General features: G+C 40.9%; 1 protein-coding gene across 4 annotated transcripts in view; it reads right to left on the bottom strand.

Moving 5' to 3' along the window:
* The window catches only part of trps1 (trichorhinophalangeal syndrome I), a 115,628-nt gene that overhangs the window by 61,745 nt on the left and 26,186 nt on the right, over positions 1–27,697 (bottom strand). For all 4 annotated transcript variants that reach the window (XM_078267131.1, XM_078267134.1, XM_078267133.1 and 1 more), the window contains exons 3-4: positions 961–1,674; positions 498–613 (exon numbers count right to left, since the gene is read on the bottom strand). In XM_078267131.1, the coding sequence (XP_078123257.1) occupies positions 498–613; positions 961–1,674 (830 nt within the window). The remainder of the gene's footprint in view (positions 1–497; positions 614–960; positions 1,675–27,697) is intronic.

Raw genomic sequence — 27,697 nt, 5'->3', positions numbered from 1 at the left:
GAAAAATATTTAATAATTAAATTGTATAAGTACTGTCCATTTTTTTTAATGTCCTTTTGGCTTCCCTCGACCGTCCACTCCAATGACTACAGAAGCTGTTTGCAGCCACTGTAAGTAAAGGGGCATTGGCTCAAACACTGCAGGCTTTTTATTATAAGCCGTCGCTCCACTCATTGGCTGCTTTACCTTCCATCCAATTAATTCAATGTTGTCACACCACAAGAGGCACTGTGCGGCTTTAGTTTATTCATTGCTTCTATGTTTTTGTGTGAGTTTTCTGTTCTTTTTTTAACTTTGTTTTTACTTGTTACTCATTGTGGAGGTGGCATTATTACCGCTTCTTTGTTTACACAGGTTTTGTGGTCTATTTCTACAAGTACATATGCATTTTTAGCATGTGAATGAAATGCATTGCTTTGTGAAAAGAAGTTAGGCATCATCACGTACAGTATGTAAAATCGACTCATCTCTATTTCTTAACTGTGGCACATGCTTACCTGTACGTCATATGTGCCATTCATCATCACTGTCCTGTGCTGTTGAATGTGCATATCTGGTCTTGTTTTCCCCAACTCTTTGGCTTGGTTCCTCTGCCCCTGTCCTGCTTGTATATCTGGGAGCAGAAGCAAAAAGAGGGGTCAGACTTGTAGAAAGAGATTAACAAAGAGGAGGTCTGACTGCCAGAGGCACACAAATCTAAGGACATGTCTGACTTCTGAGAAGAAGGAAACCTTTTAGACAAATAATCAACAAGTCATTGTTGCAAGAAACTGGTGCACCTAGAAGCATACTGAAAAACAAACTTTACAAAATCAAAATCGTATAGTGCCTTTACTATGTAATGAAACAGGAGTTCATAATTTTGTATGTTAATAAGTCCATGTTATTTTCCATTTAAAGCTGCTTTATACAATAAGCATCAACACCAGTCAAACACATGGAGCAGGGAGCTGGAGTTACCTAGAGGAGTGTGTTGGGGAGCCATGTTGTGGAGTGCCAGGATGTGTGTGTCGAGGGCAGCATCCTGCCGTGTGCGGTTGTGCAGACCCAGGTGATACTTCCTAAAGTGCTTCACCAGGTCAGCGGGATCGTTGCCATAGTAACCGTAACCGCATACGTTGCACTTGAAGTCCTGGAGTTTAGGAGAGGGGCTCGAGGAAAGTGGAGGGGTGTCAGTTGTGGACTCCTCCCCTCCTTCCTGTCTGGGGGGGAGGAGGGGAGCAGAGGAGGAGAGATAATCGGCCTTCCCTCTGTCTCTTTCGCTCCTCTCTCCTTCCCCTGCCCCCTTCTCCCCATCCTCAGGTTCCGACTGGCTCTCGGGTCTGTCTGTCAACGCCGCTTCTCCTTGTTTGGCTCTCCCCCCTCCTGCTCTCCTCCCCCCTCTCCCCTCATTGCTGTAGCGCTCACCAACTGATGAGGGAGAGACAGATGAGGACACACACTCGCTTTCTCCCTCCTCCTCCTCCTCCTCCTCCTCCTCCGGCTCCTCATCTCCTCTGATCCGGTCGGAGGATTCGGGTTCAGATGGTCGGTTTATTCGTTCGGCCTCTGCTCCCACTCTCCCCTCCTCCTCTCCCTCCTCTTCCTCTTCTCCTGCCGGCTTCCTCCCCTCTTCTTCCTCCTCCTCCTCACCTCCCACACTCCGGATAGGGGGATTCTTCTTCCTCACCATCTCTGAAAAATGAAAAGAGACAGGGAGAGAGACCGAAAAAGTTATTTCTTTATTTCTTCTTTTTTTAACTAAAGCATGAAGACTGTATTGTTTATGCATACATGAAAGAACTGAGGGAATAAAATATCAAGCAGATTTTGATAATCCCTTGAAATCAATACACTAAGAGATACAAGGTGTCTGCAGGACTCAATAAACAAACAAAAAAACATTGTACTGTGGATTGCACGCACACAAATACAATTTTCTGACAATGATGTATGTGTACAGAATGGCTTTGATTCAATTTACAAACTTCTTTGAACGCTGAAATCTGTGACGATCCTCAACCACAAACCTCGTCAAAGAAAAACAGCCCCAGCAAATCAGAAACATCTCAGCTGGGAGAGATTTTTCAGGGGTGTGTGTTAGGATGTTTGTTGCATCCTTAAGTGCCACTTTTTGCCTGGTTTTCCTTCTTAAACCAGGGAGTGAATCTTTTTATCGTTATGGAAACCATCCGTGAGAATCTTCAACGCATAACCACATCAAAACCCAAACCATATCATAGAGACTGAGAGGGAGGGGTGGTAGAGAGAGGGTGAGGCAGAAATGGGGGAGACAGAGAGAAGAGAGAGAGACGGGGAGAATGGCCAACAGACAACCACATCAAACCACACACCATATCAGAAAGATGGATGAGGGAGGTGGCAGACTGCAATTCATCCCCTCCAGCACTCCAAATTTCTCTTTCTTTCTTGCATCTCTTTCTGCGTGCCTTTCATTCATTTTCTGGCTCCCCAATTCTCTTTTTCTCATCTCTCACTGTCTCTCTTGCTATATCTGTGTCACCTCCTGGCCTTCAGTTTCCTTCCTCTTCTTTATTCTCTTTTTGTCTGCTTTTCTTTCTAATTTCAAATCCCATCTTACTCTCTATCAAGCAAAAAAAGCCATTTACCTTGTATTTCAGCCATTTTTCTATTCTCTATTGCCCTCTCTCACATGCAATAATAATTTCTACAATAATTTAAGTAATTCCATCATTACATTTTTTCTCTCTGTTCCTGCCCTCTCCCTTCCTCTGTTGTCCCCCTCTTCCCACTATCCCATCCCTCCCTTCCTTATAATCACTATACAATGCCATCAAATAACCAACCATGTGTTTTATGTTAAACCATAATGTTTCTGTTGTTTGAAAAGAGAACAATTGTGGTCGTTCTGTTCACTACAGTCATGACAGAGAGATACTGCTTGAGTGTTTTCCGAGCATGTGTGTGCGCGTGTTTATTTGTGGTCGTTCAGTTCATATTCAGTCGTAAACACAGTCAACCCATGGACCCGTGTGTGTGTGTGTGTGTGTGTGTGTGTGTGTGTGTGTGTGCTCGGTAATAAACACAGTCAAACCCAACAGACGCCTGATAGACGCCAACAACTGATCATTTTTAGATCAATGCAATATGAGGGGGGAAGACACTGTGTGTGTGTGTGTGTGTGTGTGTGTGTGTGTGTGTGTGTGTGTGTGTGTGTGTGTGTGTGTGTGTGTGTGTGTGTGTGTGTGTGTGGGTGTGGAAGTGAGAAAGCATGCGTGCGACCCTGTGACTAACTCTGTTAGTGTGAGAGATAAACGTTATTTACTGATAGTAAACTGCAAACAGTTAAAGCATGAGAGGAACACAGAAACACACTTCTAAAGAAAGACAAGTACAAGGGAATGTAGTTAAAAACATAATCACACAACCACAAACAAACACATGGAGATGAACATAAACATATTAAAAAGGACATATACATATTTTAACAACGCTGCAATGTAATCTAGCGGATTAGGAAGAAAAGGGAAAACACACACAAACACAAAAGAAGAGAAGATAAATGACAGAGAGAGGGCTGCTTTCTTTGTTCAATCCAATTTTCTTTCTATGGCCTTTCTAGTATTGTACCTTTTTTCCCTCTTTCTCTACCATACAACTATTAAAATAAAGCAATTTATGTCTGAAAGGGCCCACGCCTAGACCAGCCCTGGCACTCAGTGTGTGTGTGTGTGTGTGTGTGTGTGTGTGTGTGTGTGTGTGTGTGTGTGTGTGTGTGTGTGTGTGTGTGTGTGTGTGTGTGTGTATGTGTGTGTGTAGGGAGCAGAGGAAAATCTCATCTGATGTTCACCACACCCAGTCAGAATTCATCATTCACTCACACACAGTGGAAAACTACAGATCGTTGTGGTAAAGCAATGAAGCTGAAATCCCGACCTAAGAAGCACTGACTGACCTAACTGTGTTTCCATCTGCCCCATATGATTTCAGTAAGAAGAAGTTAGAAGATCAAGTTCATCAAAGCGATAATAAGAAAATTATGCATGGTTTTGGTGAACTAAACAGGAATTTGTAAGAGAGATATTGTCCATCTATTATTTACTTACATTGGCCTCACATGTTCATTTGCATACGTCATGCTCCAAGATGTCGGCAAGAAGAAGAGGTGTGTGTTAAGAGGCTGTACCATATGTGTCTGTTTACTGTGTGTGTGTGTGTGTGTGTGTGTGTGTGTGTGTGTGTGTGTGTGTGTGTGTGTGTGTGTGTGTGTGTGTGTGTGTGTGTGTCGCAGTACAGCCTTTGTATGCTTCAGGCTGTATACACAGACTGGAACCATTACTATCAACTACAATTAGGTACAACCCACCACAACACATACCGCATAACAACTACTGCTACTAGCTACAATTAGCCCCTCACACACCACAATGGCCCCAATACCACAGAGAGGATAAATGTGACAGTTAATCATTTCCATCAACTACAATTAGCCCCAATGCAAGTGAGGGTTTTATCTGGAATTGCCAATAATCACTCCAAGACATCCGTTGAAGGAAGTACCAAGAGGGGTGTGGGATGTTTTTGTAGTATATGTCACATACCTGGCCAAGGTATGGGGAACTATTTTGGAGAATTTTGATTGAGTCATATGTAAGTTCATTTTTTTAATGCAGCTTGGTGAATTTTATCACAGTTTCTCTGTAAATCATCCCGGCAACAAGCTTTGATGTCACTCATGTTGCTTTCAGCTTGGTACTATTAAAACCAAAAGGACTATCAGCTGTGTGGGGGCTGCAAGAAACAAATATTTTCATTATCAAATAATATATGTCGTTCATCCATACATCATTGAGTCCATAAAATATCAGAAAGTAGTGAAATCACAATTGCCATGAGCCTGAGATGACGTCTTAAAATTGCTTGTTTTGTCTGACCAAAAACTCACATGAGAACAACAAAAACTCAAATTTGAGAAGCTGTAACCAGCAAATGTTTGATGTTAGGGCTTGATAAATATCTTAAAACGTCAGGTCTTGAAGGAAAGCAGGAGGATTTTCCAGTTCTTTTGTTTCTCCAGCATCTCTGACTCCGGCAGTCTCCATGAAAAAGCGAAGGCTACCGGGCTGTGTTTAGATTCAGAATGTTGCACGTCTCTCGGTGTTGGAATATTTTCGAGTGAAATACAGCCACACTTAAGGCAGCGTTTTAGCTAGCTGTTAGCTAAGTTAACATTAACGTCACATTAAAGTGTAATGCAAACTAGTGTAATATGCAGTGATGCATTATGAATATGAGTAGATGAGCACAGTATCGTACACTACTTAAAACAATTAGCGGATTTTAAAAATGGTAGGCATTAATTCTCCAGCAATCGAGTAATCATTTCAGCACAATGGATGTTTAACCACTACCATTGTTTGTCATGCATGAAAAAGGGTTTTTGCATTTCATGTAACATTTACACAACCACAAGATGAGTACAGAATTGACACAGAACACCACTAAAAAATAATATAACTCGAGAAATCAAGTCTTTTTCAGTTGGAGAACAAAGTTAAGTCTCTAATGGAAAAAATAGATTACCAGTACATCTAAACCGTCATCATCCAGTGACTCCAAGCTCATTCTCTAAATGCATATTATGAAGTCACTGTAATGGATGGGTTTGATACCGAATCCTAACACAGTCACGTATTCGTTCTGCTGCCTTCAGATAGCTCTGTTCTTCCCCTCCCCGTGGGACAGCTGTAGTTGGCATCTCCATCTTTCATAAACAAAGGATTAATGTGCAGCATATGAAGAAATAATGCTAAAGGCAAGGTCTTGTTACACAGAGAGATCTCTCTCAAGCTTTTCTTTCTGTTTCTCAGCCTGCGTCATTCTGTCTCTTCATATTATTGTCCCCAGTCTTTGTTCCTACATTTCATCTGTCCTTACTTTTTTCTTGTGCTGCCATCTCTCTTCCTTTGATTCATTGTTGAAACGATAGATAGAAGTGATGACAAATAGATAAATAAATAAATAGACAGATACACTAAGGAGGAGGATGGTTAAGAGAGGAAGGAAGAGAGAAGGGAGTAAGAAAGTAAGGAATTCATTAATAAAATAAAAAAGAAAGATGGTAAATGGAAGGAGGGAAGGAGGACAGGAGTGTGGAGGGGAGAATATATTTCCTTAATTTAAAAAAAGAATAAGAGAGGTCATCTGGGGAAACGGATAAACTGAAAAAAGAGCAAAGGGAGGGAGTGCAGAAGAAGAGAAAAAGGCAGGAGGCAAAGAGTAGATGAGCTCCACATACTAATAAGCAAACCCAATAAGTGGATGACTATTGTAACATTCACTTTAAAACTTGCCCTAATCTCCAAAGTTAGTTTTACTTCTGCCAACAGAAACAGCACGGTATTTATTAGCCACACGTGTGCTACTGGAGAGGGGCATTTCATAAGCCTTTTCCCATTCTTCAAAGTTACTGCAGAGCAAGAAAAAATGATCCTATTATTCAAATATTTTCAACAGATTCTAGCACATTTTGGGTCTAATTTGTCCGAAACTTTAGGATGGAGTTGTGCATCAGGTCAGCCTTCCAGCTGGTAGCCCCTGAACAACATGCAGGATAATGGCTGGTTCTGCAACCCCCACTGAGCATTGGTTTATGTTGACTAATATAATAGTAAAACAATTCTTTCGCAGATGTCGTGTTCTGAATTCCTTTTTAACGTGATGGAAAACCTTATAGAAAGAAAACCATTGACAGTGAGTGAGTATGTGTGGACATGTGGGGGCGAGCTGTGACAAAAGGCACACTGAATACATTAAATGGACTCTCTACAAGTACAAAATACTTTAATTAGCTGGATTAATGTGAGAACAAACTGACTGTGCTAGATTTAAATCAGCAAAATATATCTTTAATATTTATATGACCTGTAAGATGACCGTTCGTACTGCATTTTCAGCGACATGTACTGTATGCAACATGTGTTTCAGCGTCTGATGATTTTGAAGACTTCTGATCACTTTCAGATTTGGTACAGTATGCTAGACGGAGTTAATATGAAAGAAATTACTTATTAACCATCAGTCATTCACTGGTCATCACCAGTCATTAAGGGCTGCAACTAACAATGATTTAAATGTTCAATTATTTACTGAAACAAAAAGACCAAAATGAGAAAATGTCCATCACAGTTTTGTCAAACCGAAGTCTATGACTTTAAATTGCTTGTTTGGTTTGACAAAAGTCCAAAGATATTCTGCTTACTAAAATGTAAGACAGGGAAAGGCATCAAATTCTCATATTGTAGAAGCTGGAACCACCAAATATTTGTATGTTTGCATTGCTGCTTGAAAAATGCTGAAATGATTAATGGGTAATCATTATATATATATATATATATATATTATATATATATATATATATATATATATATATTATATATATATATATATATATATATATAATAGGTGCTGATTAATTTCCTCGATTTGATTCACTAACTAATTGTTTCCGCTCTAAAGTCAATGTGCCCAATAATTTTGCACAATAAAAAAATTTAGATTTTTTTCATTAACAAAATATATGATATATGTATGCACATTTTGGGTATTTTCAGCCATGGCTTGCTGACCATGCTTAAATATTGTTTCTTTCCTCCAAATAAATAACCCTGCTTGCAGAAAACTGAAACACATCACTTCCTGTCCGTAAAAAGGATTTTCCCTGGAGGGACCTGGCAGACACCAGCTGTTGTTGTTGTTATTGTTGCAAATGTTAAAGCTTTCATGGCTGTGTTGTATCACTCAGCAGTCATTTATTTATATGAAAATGTCACAGATTATTACCTCTAGGAAGGCCACTGATGCACAAAATGGCAGTCACGCTGAAATGGCTTGTAGCTTTAGGTTACGTGTCAGTGAATGGAAGCAGCTGAAGAAAATATTAATGAAAGCATGCACGTGACCGTTTAAGTACCCAGACAGACAAAACAGATCAGGCCGTGAAACCGAGCCTATTTAAAGCGGTGGGATAGTAATAGGAATCGGCCACAAGTGCGGTGCTCAGTTTGAGCGCCGAATGTGAGCATGGGTGAAAAAAGGGGATAAGGGGGCACAAGTAACAGCTTGGAATTGATTTTGCAGAGGCAGGAATCTAATTGGAGATAGGAAGGGGGGACCAGAGAGAGAAACAGGAGGGCGAGAGAGGAGGACAACATAAAATCACTGTGAGTCCACCTGGCATTTTAAGACTAAAAGCTTTGAGTTGCCTTCTAGACCGCTAATCAATGCCAGAAGTCTTACGCACACACACACACACACACGCACACGCACACACACACCCACACACACACACACCATCTGTTGTGTAGCGGGGGACCAATTCTTTCCTGCCACAGATCGAGCAAATCACACACGTATAGACTCACACTCTCAAAGTGTAGGACTCATTTGTAATAGGGTAACAGCATGCAAAATATGTCATCTTAAATGTCAAACTTAATCAGAGGTTCACATTTCAATACTTCTCTCTCTCGTTATGAGACTCCCTCCCTTCCTCTGTTTCTACTCCTTCACTCTGTAGCTGCCTCTCTCTCTCTCTGCTTACTGCTCTCAATCGGTCTCCTCACTCACACACACGCACACTAACCTATGTTCTAAACACACCTCCCTCTCGCTGCCTTTCTCCCTCCCCTCTGTTGCTGTGTCTCTCTCGATCTCTTTTTCTCTACTCCCGTTACTTTTAGGCTATCCTTACACGAACTTTGATGTGTATGTAGGAGTCTGTGTATCAGTGTGTAAAGTAGTAAGCGTCGATAGCACAACAGCTTCAATCACTGCGTGACTGACAGATAGACATCTATTCATTAAACAAAGTAAATAAATGTTTAATGAACAGATGGAATAATGGAATAAGCCCTTTTCACTTATATCTGCTTGTGTGTGTGTGTGTGTGTGTGTGTGTGTGTGTGTGTGTGTGTGTGTGTGTGTGTGTGTGTGTGTGTGCGTGCACGCGTGTGTGTGCAACCCTGGGACCTGTGAGAGCTGAAAAGCTTGTTGTGTGTCATACAAGCCAACAAAGTTAAACTATTTCTTCCTGCTTTGTATTGATTTTTTGTGATCTTACCTTTATAATTTACTGTATGGGTAATCTCACTTTGCCAGACCTTTCTCCACAGCGCTGCGAAGGAGGGTCTGGCTAGTCCCCACAGCATTCCGGGATGGGCGAAAAACGTGCTCTGGTTTATTGGCATTTTTTTAAAGCAATCACAATCGTCATGTGCTAAGCTAAGCGCCGGACGGAGCCGCTGCAAAATAGCCTTTAGTTTTAGTCGTGCAACAGAAAACTCAGATTGGACAGCTAGCTGTCTTGATTTGCCCTGCAGAGATCTGAGGAGCAGTCAACCACAGTCCTCATAAATCTACCGGAGTATAAAATTCCAACACAAAGAAAGCGGAAGGTACAGGACATCCGGCCAAACAAAGAGAAATCTGGCGGAATTTCCGGCAGCAACAGAGCAATCCCGGAAGTGATACATCGTGGAAATAGACTACAGTATTGATGTCTCTTTGCTGCGTGTTAAGTCAATTAAGACAAATATTGTAAAGACACAAGAAGAACAAAAAGTAGCACTGTTTGCCAGATCTCACAAGTACTCAAATGAGCTGTGTAGATCTGTAGATCACTATGCCTTTATTATCTAAATCAATGTTGTTGCACTTGCTTTTATTTATTCATGAGATATGAGTGCTTTCATTGGTAAAAGTAAATAACACAATATTGTGCACAAACTATGTGCTGCAAAGTGCTCACAACTGTTTTGCAAAAAAAACACAAATTCAGAAACAAACAGTGGAAGACTACTACTTAAAAAAAAAATGCACAGACCATCCTAAGATGACTGCGTCAATCCTGCATGAACAGAAATACACACTCACAAGCTCCCAGCCCAGCCCCCCCCCCGCCCCCCCCCCTCCCACCAAACAAACTTTATTACAAGTCTATTAGAAGAGACTGACCTCAGATTATTGCACCACACAGGGTCTGGGAAGCACAATACTATACTGTGTGTGTGTGTGTGTGCGTGCGTGCGTGCGTGCGTGCGTGTGTGATACTCTGTAGGAGGGCTGTTTACCCCTTTGGGGAGTTTGGTAAAGTTAGCGTTACACACAGACATTAACATATAACTGGGAGCAGTCCAGTATAACCATGGTCTTTTGGCTACTGAGCACTTTGGGGTTTTGACCGCTGTTCAACTGCACCTCAAAAACTACTGAGAAAGGGGAGAATGTTTCTCACTTCACCATGGGAGATTCTCTTCACTGGTGTACAAATTTCTGCTTTCAAGCTCAATTAACTCTTTAACTTCACAACACACGCAAAAGACAGTAAAAACAGAAAATGTTACAAGTGACAGAAACCCACTTTTCCAACTGTGACTTACTCAGCATGACACAAACTAGCCGTTTTCATCTGCAAAGGCAAATTTAAAAGTACTACGCTAACACCCTGGGACCCAGGGTCCATAAAACTTTATTTTGATCTGAGTGCCGAGGCCCACAGGTGGGTCAGGAGTATAAAAACAGGTTGTTTATCTTAGGGAGGAGGTAGGAACGTATTAGGCTGTCCAAGCTATCCCCTATGCAAATTACTTAAGGTTAGCAGGTTAAAATAAAATAAGGTACATTGTGATAGATCGGCCTACACAATAGACTGTCTATGTGTATGTAAGACTATTACAATGAAATAGCTGCCAAGAGGTTGCTAGTTCAGTTCCCAATGGAGCTATAAATGATGCTAAAATAAATCAGTATTACAACACACACACAAACACACAGATCCAGGCTGCTAGTACAAATACAGGCATACACAGTGCATCCACACACCTGTGGTATTTTAAATCACAGACATTGATGGACATACACTTAAAGGTGTGTGTTCATATCTGTGTGTGTAGTTCTGGGTCTTCTCAGCAATTTGTGATGTTTAAGTAAAACAGTGAATCGGAATACACACACAGGCACATACTATATATCTCTTCTGCTATTTCAATAATCTGTGACCTGAGAGTTTATAAGACTCAATAGTCTGGCCTCTGGAATGACTGTCTGGATTTTAACTTCACACACACACACACACACACACACACACACACACACACACACACACACACACACACACACACACACTCTCACTCACACACACACACACACACACACTCACACTTACACACTCACACTCTCTCTCTCCCTCTCTCTCTCAGACACAGCTCCCCTGCTATGGCCCTTAGAGCATACTCTGTCTGTGTGTGAATGTGTCTGTGGAGCATACCATGTGTGTGTGGTCACGTCTAAGAAAGCTCCTTTAAAATGGATCTCTCTCTCACCATCACTGATGATGTCACCTTAACCAATTTTTGCGGTAAGCAGATTGTGGTCAACAGTGTGTGTGTGTGTGTGTGTGTGTGTGTGTGTGTGTGTGTGTGTGTGTGTGTGTGTGTGTGTGTGTGAAATCACATTTATAACTTTAGGGATAAATCATACAGCTGTCATGGGGAACACAGTTTCACACATGCAGGAGTATGGAATACGCATACACAGACAAACTGCAAGGAGTGTGTGTAATTAATTATTGTTAAACTGGCTGGCAGGAGACAAAGGTTGTCAATGGGAAAATATCCTTATGGATCACACGCATGCACACAGAAAGAGAAAACACATGTTAACAGACAAAATCACATTTATATCACATTTATTTGACCAAAGAAGTGCCTCACATAAACATGGATTAACAAATCCTTCATATGGAACAAACACAACAAATACACATTCACACACTGAACATCAACTGAACAACAATTACATCTAACTGAATTCTACACGATCATACTTAATAATAAACTGCACTGTAATATGACCCCATTAAAAGATTAGTTCCACCATTTGCATCAAATCATCAAATAATCTAACTTCATTAAATCCTAATTTAGTTAATTCCTGCACATCAACTAAGCACCACACACAGCAGACACACACACACACACACACACACACACACACACACACACACACACACACACACACACACATACATCGCAATCACCAGTTTGAAATCTGTTGCTGCATAAGAACGAACCGAATATATAATAAACAGGTGTGTTTTTCTGATGAAATGTGTTGGAAATCTTTAAACCAAAAAGAAAGACATTTTACACTACGATAAAGGTAATACATCACGGCCTTAATACCAAAGGAAACAAACTGACAGTATACAAGAATACACAACACAAACACATCATTTACACACAAAGAAAAACACGCTTAAAAAGAACGTCTGATAAATAATTGAAAGGCGTCCTCACAATCCTAGAAATGCGCGATGGTGTTTTAAGCCCCCAACGACTCCTTCCAGGCAGCGCTGCGACCGTTGACTTCAAGGCACCTAACCCTAACCTTAACCCTAACCATAACCCATAACCATTGCCATTGCCTAATCCTAGTGCAGCAGCGCTGCCTGGAAGGCGATTCAGTGCGAAAATGAATGGAAAAACCTTAAAATGTCTCAAATCAATTCGATATACCAATTTGACCGCAAAACAGCATGTGACGTCATTACGCACAGGTTTTTATTCGCTTTAAAGCCGTTGGGTGGAAACACACTTTCACCAGCTTTATTCGCATGAGTTTTTTTTACCGAACTTCAGCTAATTCGATTGACAAGTGGATGGAAACTGAGCTACTGTTTGTAATGGTCATAAAGTCAGAAAGAAGAAAAGTTTGGCGCAACACAAACACAGCACGCTGTTCCGAAGCTTCATCTTATGCTCATGGTGTGGGTTTTCCTACCTTCAAATGCTGGATTTTCAGCTGTGGAAACTGATTTATTTAGATTTTTTTTTAGGATTTAATTATTTTGGATATAAACTGCTGTCAAAGTAATATTTTCCTGTCCTGGTCTTTGTCTTGTGAATGTGTATATGTTAAAGTACCATTAGAAAAACAGTTAACCGTGTAGTAAGTGACCACAAAATTACGCTTCCCCAGCAGAAGCATACAGCTTTGTTAACTAGGAGGCTGTTCTGACCTGGTTTTAAAATCTGTCCTCAGTGATCAGATCACAAGTGGCCAGCTCTAGGTGCGTGTGTTTTCACCTCTCTGTAGAATGTGTCTCCAAATGCGATTCACTCTCAGTGGTTTCTGTGACATAAGATATACTTTGAATGAGTACGTACGGTAGTTTTACAATTTACAATTGAGTAGGCAGCCTTTAATGTGGACACAGGACACATTGTTGTTATCACTGCTATTAGAATGTGGACACATGCAGCTCAAACCACCTCCAAATGGGTTTTTTGCAATCAGATCTCAATGCATCCTGAGAGAGTTTTCACCTGTACTTAGAGCCGTCCACTTGTGATCCAATCACTCAGATCAGATCTTACTACCAGGTGAAAACAGGGTTTAGGTTTCTTTTAAGCCCTTCCTCCTTACTACTAAACAAGACTTTGTAAGAAATCGGGCTGCCAAAGAGAGCAGACAATAACCAGCTTACTAGAATGTAAACACACGTTTTATTATGCACACAAGATACAAAGTAGTAGGGCTCTAATGCTTTGTGTGTGTGTGTGTGTGTGTGTGTGTGTGTGTGTGTGTGTGTGTGTGTGTGTGTGTGTGTGTGTGTGTGTTGGGCTGAGTGCGTTATTTATACACCCAGCTCCTACTGGACAGTTGTGTTTTGAAGAAGTAGCCGTACTAAATACTAGGAAGTTGTTCATTTCTTGTTGTACAGTGTGTTTCCCAAGTGCAGAATGGGTTTTTTGAGGTACACTTTGTTTAAACCCTAACCCTAATACAACAACGTCACTTCAGCTAGTAAGAATGATTGGTGTTGGGGTCCTGTAGTAAACAACTCTGTTCTTCTGTTTCGGCGGGCATTAAAACGCACGTGAGTGGATCTCAGCTGGTTGTCACTCACATTGTGTGAGAGGACATTTGCATAAAATTGAGTTTTCTCTAATTCTCTCTAGTTTCTTACTCCTGTTGTGCTCATGAGCACCTTTCAAATTTCCATAGTTTAGTGGGCGACAGGCTGCAACACCAGGTCTCATTTAGTGAGAGGTGGCAGCGTAGAAATGGACAGACTATTCACAGAAGAAAGAGAGCAGCTGCAGCACATAAAAAAGGCTATCACACCTGAACACTGCCCCCTCCCCTTCGCTCTTGCTTCCTCTTTACTCTTTTATTCGCTCACCACTACTATTTCTTCTACTAGCGTGAAAGCGTGGGAAGAGGTAGATGTGTGCGTGTGTCTGTGTTTGTGTGTGTGTGTGTGTGTGTGTGTGTGTGTGTGTGTGTGTGTGTGTGTGTGTATATAGCGGAGACCTGACAACTTCCTCTCAGCTTCCTGTGATCAGGGGTTGCTGGTGGACAACCAGGAAATTACACACACACACACACACACACACACACACACACACACACACACACACACACACACACACACATAAAGTCGTTATAACGTGAGCAGACTTAACAATAAACTTTTTTTGTGTGTTTTTTAATTAGTGAATAGCAATGCATTCAAGTAAAATACTGTTTAACTTATAATGATATTTTCTTTGAAAGTACATTAAATTACAGTGCATACAGTACATTAATAACCACTAGCACCTGTATGATGTGTGTAAACTGTGTCGACAATGTTGGTTGGAAATTCTTTTTATTAGGAATAACCCTTTGAGATTTATCATCTCGTTTTGGAGGGGGTCCTAAGTGACATACATATACAGTACAATCATAATTAGACACAACAATTAACAAAACAGCAGCAACAAACGGACGGAAGACGGAAAGGGGAAAAAAATTAAAAAGGCATCAAGATCAGGCAAGCTTATTCAAGTTCGAGGCAGAGCCAGAATTAAATTGGATATTGGTAATAATATGGGGAGTGTAATGTAAGCTATTCCAGTTCTAGGAGAGAGTTTAAAACACGTGTGACTCACAAAATAGCCCATTGTTTAAGAGCACACACACACACACACACACACACACACACAACATACAGAACACAAAAGAGGAAGGGGGTGGCAGCACTGAGATTCAACCACTTGAAACGCATATCCATTTTTGTGTGTGTGTGTGTGTGTGTGTGTGTGTGTGTGTGTGTGTGTGTGTGTGCCCACGTAGGTATTTGAGTACAACTTATAAAGGCAGAGACAAGTGTAATTTTTCCGCATTTTCGGAGCTTGGGAGCAGATGTGCTTAGCACAGACACACACAGCAACACACAGACACACAAACACAAGTATGTGAAGGACACTGAGACAGTTTAGAAAGCCTTGAGGCTCAGTCTGAGCTTTCATTTCCTCTATCCTGCATAACAACCAACACACACACACACACACACACACACGCACACACACACGGACACACGGACAGACAGACAAACAGACAGACAGTGGATGGTTATGAGACTTTTGGCCTGCCCAGAGGGACTACAGAGACAGTAGACAACTAGCTCTAAGATTATTACTACAGAACCCCATTCTGCATTAAAACAAGCAAGAACATTTTAACAGGAATGCACAAATGTGGCTAAACAACAATCCTAGAAATGGAACATCATGCATCAGAGAAGATGGCAGAATCACCATGTATCCATTTTACAGCTTTTGGGTAAAAAGGCAACACCTTTCAACAAGCTTTCACTTTTAATTTCAATGAGTTATAGAAGACTCGACTACAAAAGTGGGGTTAAATTGTCAGGTCAAGTCTGACGGCACTTAAATTCTTTTAAAAAGTATCAAGTTTTTGTCTTAACTTCAGCCTATCATTCTTTCTTACAAGAGCAGGTTTCACAGGGTGATACCTCGAGAAACTCAAAGAAAAATCTCTTTCTCTTAGAGGCGATAAATGTTCTTTCCTATTAGGCACAAGCCTGTTTCCTAATTAAAGCTGCTACTTTGTCGCCCGGCAGTACAGTGATGGAGGTTTGCCTGAAAGAAGAAAAAAAAAGTCCATGGGAGCTCACATCCATCTCTCCGGTGTGACAGCCACACATTGCTTTTCTCACTCGTTTTCATCTTCGCACGGGCACGCACGCACGCGCACACACACACACAGAGCTTTCCTGCCAAAGGGGAAGTTGCAGGTCGTTGCGACATCAATGTTGAGAGAACAGCTCCTTAAAACACACACACACACACACACACACACAATGGATTCAGTTGAAAACTTTATTTTATAGTGTTTCTGTTTAATCTACATAGTATTTGGATCCTGCTGTAATAGTAGAAGTCCACTTGCATGTACATTTATATAAAATGCAATGCAGTCATGAGGTTGCCTACAGAGACTTAGTGGGCTTTCACACCTACCTCGTTTGGTCCGGACCTTCGGACCTTTCAGTTTTATTATTATTATTATTATTTATTATTATTATATTAAATTACAGGTGTGAAACCTCCCCTGGACACACATACACATACAGGAAGCTCTGGCAGGCTGTCATCGTGTTATAAGACCGGGGAAGCTCCTTTAAGGAATAGCTCAGTGCTTAATTCAATTCAATTCAGTTTTATTTATAGTATCAAATCATAACAAGAGTTATCTCGAGACACTTTACAGATAGAGTAGGACTAGACCACACTATAATTTACAAAGCCCCAACAATTACAATAATTCCCTCAAGAGCAAGCATTAGCGGTTAGCTATTGCGACAGTGGCGAGGAAAAACTCCCTTTCGGGAAGAAACCTCGGCAGACCCAGACTCTTGGTAGGCGGTGTCTGACGGTGCCGGTTGGGGGTGTGATGAACAGTGGTAGTAATAGTCACAATAAAGATAATGGAACAGTGACTACAATGGTAGTCGTAGTAGTTCATGTCATAGTAGGGCACAGCAGGGCGTTACAGGGTGTAATGTGGCACAGCACAGCAAGGGTGGATGCAGTAGGACGCAGCAGGACGCAGCCGGACACTGCGTAGTGTGTACATGAGCGAGTGACGTGATCGGAGCAGACAGCTGTCGGCTATCAGAGCAGAGAATACATCAGCCGTTTACTTGTTAAGTGGTAGTAAATGTACAAGTGTAGGTTTCTGTTTGTCTCTGAATAAATGCTGCAGAAAGAAAGTTCCTGTGTCTTGCTTCTCAACATCGCAACAAAACAAAAAGAGCCGCGGCAGTAGGGGAGAGCAGCAGTCAGTGGAAAAAACTCAGACACAGAGAGAGGACACGAGAGGACGGGGAAGCCCGTCTACAAACCAATCAATTATAAGTATTAGGAGACGCAGCTCACGTATGTGATGACGGCTAGGGCTGCACAATTAATCGCAATTTTATCAAATCACAATATGAACTAGTGCAATATCCAAATCGGAGGGAGCCGCAATATTTGTTAAAGGCAAAATATGTGTCAAACCATTCTAAAATAAAGTTTTTGTGGTGCTGCAGAGACATCCCGGCCTACAAATCGTAACCTACAGACTAAAGAAAAAATCTTTGTTTGGTACAGATACTCGCAAAAAATCACACTTCAATCATTTAAAAAAATATACATTTTTCAATGAAAACGAGAATAATGATACAAAAATGATCATTCCCTCCAATATCGTGAATCATATCGCAATCGCAATATCAGTCAAAATAATCGTAATTAGATATTTTCCTAATATCGTGCAGCCCTAATGACGGCAGGATGTAGTTTTGTCACATATAGATCTTTAGTGCGCTAGTATAACTGCAGTGTGAAACCAAAACTTACCAGCTCAAATGCAAAAACATGAACCTTGGTCCGGACTTTCAGGTGTGAAAGCCCCCTTAGAGATGTTGAATAAAATCATCACCAGTGAAATCATGAATAAATCCATCAAATCAAGATTTTTCACAAAGTACTGAGATACAGCGGCTGAGTTTCATCCACAGAACCAAACATGTCTGACATTACCACTCAACACTACAAAGGCAAAGAGCAGTATGCTACTCTTAGGTAAAAGGTCAAGACAAGAGATTTGATTTACAGATAAAAAAATACCCCAGATAAATGTTAGTAAATTATAAACTGCCCATTGAAAGAAGAATTTGGCGAGGATGGGAAATAAATTATTGAATCTTGTTTGAAAAGTGTTTTACTGTAATGGTATTTGGCTTTAAGGGCAGATAACATTCCCATAGCACTCAGAATGAGTTGGTAACTTCAGATTATAGTTTCTACACAGCTGCTTATACACACACAAAGAAGGCAACCGTAACGTGCACTGACCTGATTTGATCTAATTCTGCATTCTCAACATGATAAACTAAAATTGATCCACTGTGATTATCTGTCTCAGGGTGCTCTGGATGATTTTATGGAGGACAGAGGAGCAGAGGTTTTGTAAGTGGGATGAAGGTGGCTATTATTCAGGGTGTGCTGTCTTGAGACAGGTCCTCTGACTGAAATATCGACAGAATGTTATCGACCCTCAGTCGTGTGCTGTGGAGCAGGCGCTGGCATCCCCTCAGCAATGCACTTTGGATAATAACTGGAAAAAAGAACAAGCAGTGTCATGCAAATGAGCCCCCTGTAAACACCTGCTGTGAAAATTTCCTTTGACATCATTTAGGTTTTTACTAGGGGCATTGAAAGTAATCATTGCATCGATGCATTGTGATGAGGACCTGGGCAATTCTGTATCGATGCAGTGACGGGCCATAATCGATTACTGCCTACTGATGTTACTTGTTGATTTTCCGATCGCTCTTTTTTTTTTGTTTCTGCCTCTTGTCTGCTGTGTTCAGACTCCGCTACATTCAGGAACTGTCTTTTTTAAAGCAGATACAATGAAAAGGGGAGTGCATATATAGCTGACTGCTTGAAGTTGTCGATGAAAACCATGTGTAGCAATGTATAATAATACCGAGGAGGTGACCTGAGGGCAGGCACAGCATTACACCTGACTTGTCTAATAAATGTGGCATGCATCATCATGTAGGATTACTGGTACTCTGTGTACAGATACAAATCTAATAAAAAGAACGCAGCTATGCCGTGAGCCGCTTTCCAATGTAAGGTCAAACCAGCCCTTTACGTGTCTCTGTACCTCCTTTCAATATTCCTGTACATTTACTTTATCTGTCAAATGTAGTAATTAGGATTGTGAATATAAATGATAGCAACGTACAATGTCTGTCAGCTGCAAAAGCTCAAAGATGAGTCTAAAAAAAAAAAAAAAGACGTTTTAGAAAGAAAGTTTTATTTGGACAATCTTTGCACTCGATTTCCAAAGATATTAGCAGAATTTGTGGAAGGCCTTTGCCATTCCCATTTGTGGATATCCAATATGTGTTAGCAATCAGCCCACCAGGTCTCAAAATAATGACGTGGTCACATTTGAAAAAGACAATGCTTAACACACCCTAACTTGCCTGCTCTGTCAAAACTTATCAGCCTACTTTAAGGGTGTGCTAGATCACCTTAAGTAGGTCAACGATTGACAAGAGGTTCAGGTGTGGATCAGTAATAAGAGCAAAGGCATGTAATACTTAGTTCTCACACCCATCTAACTGCTGGTACACCCTTGAAAATCCACACACATACAGCAAGCATGGACGCGCACAAACACATGGAGTTTCGTGCTTAAACCTATCTAACTGTTACTACACCCTAAATCCTTTCATCTCTTATTTTATACTCAGCCCCTCCCTGTCTTTCCCATTTTTTCATCTCGTTTTATTCTTCTCTCAAATCTCTCTGATCTACGCTGCTGATGAATGATTAAAAAAAAACTGCATACCCTAGGTGTGCTGCCAAGACTATCTTCCATTTTTCCATGTTCAATGTGTTCTGCAATTGACAGCTGAAAGTGTGTTCTGCATGTTAGAAAATGTTTCTTAGCCCTGTGGCCCAACCACAGATAGTGTATTGAAAAATGTCAAATATGCATGGCCATCAATGGGGAAATTAGCCAGAGGTACAATACATTGTTCCCCTCTATCTGCCTTTCAGGTATCTCCCTTGCCGTCAATCACTACTTATTGTCTGTATGTAATATTTGTATTTGATGGCACCATAACGCTCAAGTTATGCATGAGTCAAACATAACAAACCACAATTCTGGCAACAATTAAAAAACTTGAAGGCATGCAAAACTAAAACTCAGAGTTCTTAATCCTCTGGGGTTGATTTACACTGAAATGATCAAGGCTATTTGGCATCTGACCTAAAGGTCTGAGACATCACTGCCTCTCAAATATAATCATGTGGGGGAAAAGCCTATCCGTCCCCAAAATTTTAACCAAACCTGTCCGAAGCTGACATACTGTATAATGTTAACCGACAAAGAGACGGGGAGAACATAAACTCCTTCTCTCATGGCAAAAATGTTATCTGTTGTCTTTGAAACTGTCAAACCTGCATTTTTCTGAATACAAATTTACACCGGCATAATCTCAACAAAGAATACAACAAACTAACTGTGGGAGCGACAGACAGACAGACAGACAGACAGAAGATATTAATACACAAGAGACTTGAAGAGATTTAGAAAGACAGCCCGAAAGGGAAGAGACGGTGAGACAGAAAGAGGACGAGATGTGAATTCATTGCCTTAAAAGCAGCTCTGAGTCAAACAGTATGATAAGAATCAGACGGCACATTCTCACACACACACACACACACACACACACACACACGATTTGTGAATCTTTACTTTGAACCTCTTTGGACAGATAAGCAGTGTGTGTGTGTGTGTATACATGTGAAAGTGTGCAAATGTGTCAGAGACCGAGAAAGAGAGCCAGTGTGAGACAGAAGCAGGGATGAGATTCTTTCCACCTATGTGTCATTTTCTCTCTCTCTCTCTCTCTCTCTCTCTCTCTCTCTCTCTCTCTCTCTCTCTCTTACCCCCTCTCTTCTATCTCACATACATTTCCCTGTAACAAGGCTTTCTATCAATCGCGCTCCTTCTCCATTGGTCAACCTTGCTCTATCATCCTGCCATTATTGACACATCTCCCTGAAGTAATACAGTCAACCATCCTCAATAAACACAAAATGGATCACTGTTGTCAAACAACAAATGCATTGTTGATTTCTACCCATCTGACAACGTGTCACTAGGGGATGAAATAAAAAAGTATACCTGTCTGATGTGCTACTACCTCTACCGTAGAATTGTCTTTTCTTTTACTGTAGAATTAAACGAAGGTCAGAGGTCAGAATCAGCTGTGAGGAGCGCTCAGACTCAGTGACCTACTCCAAGTCAATTTAGAAGCTGACCACTAAACCTGGTGCAGTTCTGGTTAGGGTTCGAAAAAAAACATGTTTTTGCAACAGAAAGCCTATGTACTCATTAGTGGCATGGCTCTGAGGCCTGGCTTTCTGTTGGTCGGTCAGTCAGCCCACCACTTTGGTCCAGACTAAAATATCTTAAAAACTTTTGGATTGATTGCCATAAATATAATAATTTTGTTCAGACATGCATGGTCTCCCGAGGATCAATCCTAATGACTTGGTTGATCCTTGGACTTTTCTTTGAGCACTACAATGAGTCTGACACTTGTGGTTTTAAGTGAAATGTCTCAACAATTGTTGGCTGGATTGCCATGAAATTTGCGACACACATTCAAGATGATTGATTAATTTTGCAAGCCAAAAAGTTTGGGAACCACTGATTTAACCACCTCTGTATGCATAGTGTGCAACCCTGGGACCTGTATTGTCCTGTCCTACAGAGTGGTCTCAGCCTGGCCTCTTTGTTTTTTAGTGAAGCGTTCACGCACATAAGCCAAGGGTAGCAGGACAGGGTGGCAGAGTGACTAAAGACTACAGCATCCTTCAACTAGAAGGCCAAGTTATCTCCCCTGTGACTGTAAGAATTCTCCCTGCGCCCTTGAGCAAGACACCAAATCCCTACCAGTCCAAGGAGTGCTGTTCTGTAGCGGAGGCTCCACTACAGGGGATCAATGGAGAATCGCAAAAAAAAGCCTGTGAGCTAAAGTCACCAAAGTTCCACGCCTCACGTCACCTCACTACAAAACACTCTGGTGGCAAATTATCTGCCTCCCCCCTCCTTCTGTCTATGTGGCACTATTTCTCTTACGGCCTTCTTCTTTCTCTCTCCTCCTGTCCTATTATGGACATAGCAACAGTGTTGCTGTCCGGACGACTAAAGGTTTGATTCACCGTCCGTCCCTGTCTGAATGCTCTTGTGTGTGCGTGTGTTAGATAGCAGATAAGAGCCATATATAAACAGCACTTGAAAGCAGAAATGTAAATGTTTAAAAGTCACGGCTGAACACAGACCATATCAAGATACCAGAGAGAGCAGGAGAGAGAGAGAGAGAAAGAGAGATTAAAGCAGAGTTCACACCAGGAGAACTAGCAGGAGACTGTATTCAGGACTCAAGTCAGACTCCAGTCATCAATAAAGTTTAGTGGAATTTAGCATCTCAAATCTATAGAATCTATATATATATATATATATATATATCTATAGAATCTATATATATATATATATATAGAATCTATATATATATATATATATATACATATATATATATATATATATATATATATATATACATATACATATTGAATTGCAGAATTTAAGGGAAGTTTGAAAAAGACCGACCAGATGGAGGTGTTAGACACCTGCATTATTACAGGGCTTCATGCTGACAGGCAGTATAGCTTTCTAATGACAACGCAATACTCAAATTATTTAAAGTGAGATGTATATATTCAAACACTGCTTATGTTCTCTGGTCATACACCAGTACAATCACATCAACTTCCTTTTGAATAGAGGGAAGGTTGTTCCCTCTGGGACTGTTATTATTGCATCGGGGTACATATATTGAAAAAGGGATTTAGCAACGTAATATCATCTAAGACAGCCCAAAAATGACATGATGACTGATGATCCTGGTTGCAGCAATGAAATTAGGCGATTAAGTACATTTCTATAGTGGAAGAAATATAGAAAGATATTTTCTCTAATCTGACTTCCCATATACATTTTTTCTTTTATTGATATTGTTCAAGTTATTTCACATAAAAACACAAAATCTCTCCTGGACAATGCTATAGGTTTATGTTATGACCACTAGTTTTAATTATTTCAGCTTTGTCTCTGAGAAATCCCCATCAGTTTGGCATGGCGGATGGCTCTAAATACTACAACACCGCTAAAACTCAGCCATCGTTGCTATGAAGAAGAAGTCCGTCAAAGCTGGAGCTAATAAAAACTGCTTTGTCATTGCAGTTGTGAACAGAACTTTGTGCAATACTTATCAATTTCATCAAAATTGATCCCGTATGCAAAACTGAATTCATTTGAGCTGCAGAATGTGTTATAACAGTCTTCGCAACAGTGTCATTTTCAGCTTTCACCTGCCATTAGCGCTGCTTTTAATAAAAATGTTAAGTTTTGTGACTGGATGACCTTGGGAGTCGTAGTTAACTTGTCACCATATGTGTTTATGCAAAGTCTGCAATCAAAGGGAAGGGTGAGACATGATGATTTGACTGTCCGGCTGTGTCGATTGTAGTATGCTGACACCTTACATTTTCTGGTCTTAACTGGTTTGACTTTTCATGCAGCTGTAAAATGTAAATAAGTGGGTTTGTGAGTGGGGGAGTTATTGAGCCAGTTTCACGAAGAATCTTCCTTTTAAAAAGAGTTGGTAAAAGCCGTAACAATCACTCTCTCCTGCCTTTTGAACCATCAGGCTTTCTATCCTTCCCTGAAAATTAACAGGAGCTCATATTTCCTCTAGACAGCTACATTTAACTTTTTGAACTTGATTGTGTTGCTGAGCTATTTCATAATAAAGGTGTTGCTATGCTCTACAATGTTACAGAAAAGGCAAACACATTATTTATTGAAATGTCACACCTTAGTCTAATTGGCTTTTTTCTTTTCTTGCAAATGCTCATTTAACTTCAGATGCAACACTCAAAGTTAAGCAACCTTTATGAATTACTGTAAATGTGACAGCTTGCAGATTTTGTAAGGCAGTCTCAAAAGTGTGTGCATGTCTGTGTGCACGCCTTTGTGTGTGTGTGTGTGTGTGTGTGTGTGTGTGTGTGTGTGTGTGTGTGTGTGTGTGTCCATCCTTGCAGGTATGTGTTTGTAACTATATGCTTACATCCGTGTACACTGTATTTACATGCTTACTTGAGAGTGCATGTGTGTGTATGCTGTAAGTGTGTGCTTGTGCGTGTGTGCGTGCATGCATGTGTGTGTGTGTGTGCACAGTAACTGCGGTGTGTGTGTGTGTGTGTGTGTGTGTGTGTGCGTGTGCGTGTGTTTGTGAAAGTGAGTGAGTGATTGATTGTTAGCAGAAGCTCGTTAACCTCAGAAGTCATTACCACAGCCCTGAGGTTTACGCCAATTAGACAAAATAAACGACAAGCGAAAAACATAACAGACGGATGGAAAACATGAAGAGAATAGAAAGTGATTACTGGAAGAAAATGTAAAGTGATTAATTTCACCAATTTGAGAACAATACAAAAAAGAAAACAGAATTAAATGACAAGAGAGTGGTGAAAAACAATAAAATTGCTGAAAAAGAAAGTAATTATCGAAGTAGATATAGAAAGTGATAATTTGAGTAAAAATCTGCATTTGACTTGCCAATAAGACACAAGAAAAAAACAGAGAGAAACAAAATAATAGGAAATCAAATAAGATAAAAAAGAAAGAACTGCAAAACAGTAACTGTGTGTGTGTGTGTGTGTGTGTGTGTGTGTGTGTGTGTGTGTGTGTGTGTGTGTGTGTGTCTGTGCGCACGCAGTAACTGTGTGTGTGTGTGTGTGTTTGTGTGTGTGTGTGTGTGCGTGTGTGTGCGCGCGTGTGTGAGAGAAAGAGAGAGAGCGAGAGAGAGAGAGAGAGAGAGCGAGAGAGAGTGAGAGAGAGAGAGAGAGAGAGAGAGAGAGAGAGAATGGGAGAATGGTGTTTTTGACATCACTATGGCTATGTAGTCTCTTTTTCTCAAGACGTTTTTGTTTTTACAGCTTCACCCTGGGCAGACCAGACCGCTGTACACACACATTCATAGACACAAATACACGTTCTCACACACACACACACAGACCCCTAAAGGGGCCTTTTTTCCACATTGGGCCATATGGTGCAGACAGGCACACGGAAACAATTCTCTAAAAACAACACACACTCTGCACTTAGAAACCTGCCACACACACACACACACACACACACACACACACAGATTTCTCTCTCTCTCTCTCTCTCTCTCTCTCTCTCTCTCTCTCTCTCACACACACACACACACACACACACACACACACACACACACACACACACACACACACACACACCCATACCCACACACCAGACAGTTAAACCTGCTGAATGAATTGCTGCCTTGTTCAGTAGTGCACTAATGGCAAGGAACCTGCCATGGAGATTACCACACACACACACACACACACACACACACACACACACACACAATCATGCAGAGGCTCAGCATTAAGCATTCTAGGGCACTTATCCATTAGAGAGGTTAGTTATTTTCCCCAGTCTAAAAGTAGGTATTCAACTTAATATTCCAACAGAGGCAGTTGTAAATCTGCTCCGTTAAGCAGCTGGGGCAGATGTCTGTGAAAAGCTGGAACTCTTTGGCACAACAGCATGGAGCCTGACCAGTTATCCTGACTAATATAACTGCTAATATTTCACTTGTTTGGCATTAGACCATGATGCTATCAAAAAAAAAATCAATGAAAAAGTAGGTTGAATGGTATGTCTATCAACACCTGCTCTAGACTCCCAAAGTGAAATACATGTGCCCAAGACATCCACTCTTACAGTAGATGGAAAATGTATCTTAGATCAGGGATCTGCAGTGATTGGCTATACTGTAGAGTGTCTAGAAGTATACAAGTTTATAAAGTAAAAACTATGATGACAGTTTACTATACTACCATTAGAATGTTGGTATAGCTCACATGGACTGAAAAGTGTCATTAGAGGTATATATTTCTATCAGCAAGATAAACAACTGGCAGAGCTGATTGTAAGTCAAAACTGAGCAACTACACTTCACTTACTGTAGTTTTAACATGAACTGCCTTCCCCCCCTTGAGATTTAAAAAGCTGCATTAGCCTGAATAAAATCACAATGAGTGATTGACAAACATCCAACCTTTGAGACAAGAAACAACAACATAAACAAATGCATAAAAAATTACTTAAAAGCAACTCAGACAGCAGACGTCTGAAGCAGAATCACATGCCAAACTTAAGCAGATCTTAACTAAACAAAGCGCAGACACTTCCTTATTAAGTCTGCCTTGAGATCACCATAACTCTCTCCCTGTCTCTTCACAGTTCAATTCAGTGCTGTCCTTCTTAGCATTTCTATCAATATGGTATACTGCCAACACTTTAGAAGTAATTGACAGTAATAATCTATCTAATAAAGCGTGACGTATCTGTATGTATGTATGTATGTATGTATGCGTGTGTGTCTGTGTTTGGGGGGGGTGGGGGTGGTGGGCAGCAATACCATGGGCCAAGCAATCGTCTCGTTCCAACAGGCACATTTTCAACGGGCACTGTACTAGTGTTTTAAAAAAAGTCACAGCTTTATTTTCTGTGAAGGTATTTAAATCAATTTCTCTGCCAATCGCTTAATGTCCCTTTTTCCTCTGGTAGTCAAAGACACAGCAGGTCCTCCAATATTCTTAACAATATGGCATGTTTCATGTTCTATTACTGACAATTGGCTCTGAAAGGATTCAGGAGTCAAATTCAACAGTGTTTGTTATTGCAGTCAAACGTATCCGAGGGACTCAAAGCAGCTGAAGTCAAGAACTTCCGATTTTCCAGGTCAACTTACTTAGCACTAATTCATTTAGACCCAATAACTGACTTCTGTAAGATATGATGCAGAGAAAAAAGAGAGCAACACTGAGCCATCTCACTGGGAGCAAAACTTCCTTTCATGAAAAGAGGTAAGAAACGCTGTACTATTTAACGTATAATGTGCTACATACGGAATTAGTGTAACTATAAGGATGATGGCAAAACATGCAATGTATATTAAATTTGGTTATTATCAGCACATAAATTGTTCCAAAGCATTAAGCAAGAAAATGTCTTTAAGATGGCTAACTACACAGATCATAAACCTTTTTCAATGGAAAGATATGCTGGATCACCTATGACTATTGTGAGAAGCTTAGGTAAGTGAGTAGTAAGCATAACCTAAATCTTTCACCACCTCAGCCGACATCTCTCTTGTTCCTGTGGGCGATGCTTGTTTTATTCCTGTTTATCTTCGATAACAATTTTGTGCCCACATTGTTCCACACACCAGTTCTCCCTCCACGCTGGCATTGGCAACACAGTCAAACACAAGCAGCCGTCTACTGTGAAACTCACTGCAGTGTGGTGACTGGCTGTCTCGCTTGCATTTGGCTTTGGTGGGCACCTGGATCTGAAAAAAAAACTACCAGTTTGTCAGCCCCAAGCTACTCTGTTTATATTGTTCTGGCAAGTTGTGCTGATGCTGCCAGGCAGATTGGCTGTTTTAGCTGCTAGCAGCCAGCGCAAGATACTAGCCTGTCAGCTCCCAGCAGCTCTGTCTTTATCGTCTCAGGTAGTGGAGCTGGTGCTGCCTAACTGGCAGAAGCACTATCAGCAGCAGCCTGAGACTCTGCCTGTCTTTGTTGCATTTTCTCAGCAGTGGACTCTGGCTCACTCGAATCTGCATAGATTCTGACAACATGTT

This window comes from Sander vitreus, chromosome 14, assembly GCF_031162955.1.
Source record: "Sander vitreus isolate 19-12246 chromosome 14, sanVit1, whole genome shotgun sequence".
NCBI lineage: Eukaryota > Metazoa > Chordata > Actinopteri > Perciformes > Percidae > Sander > Sander vitreus.
This window is presented reverse-complemented; position numbering and strand designations above follow the sequence as displayed.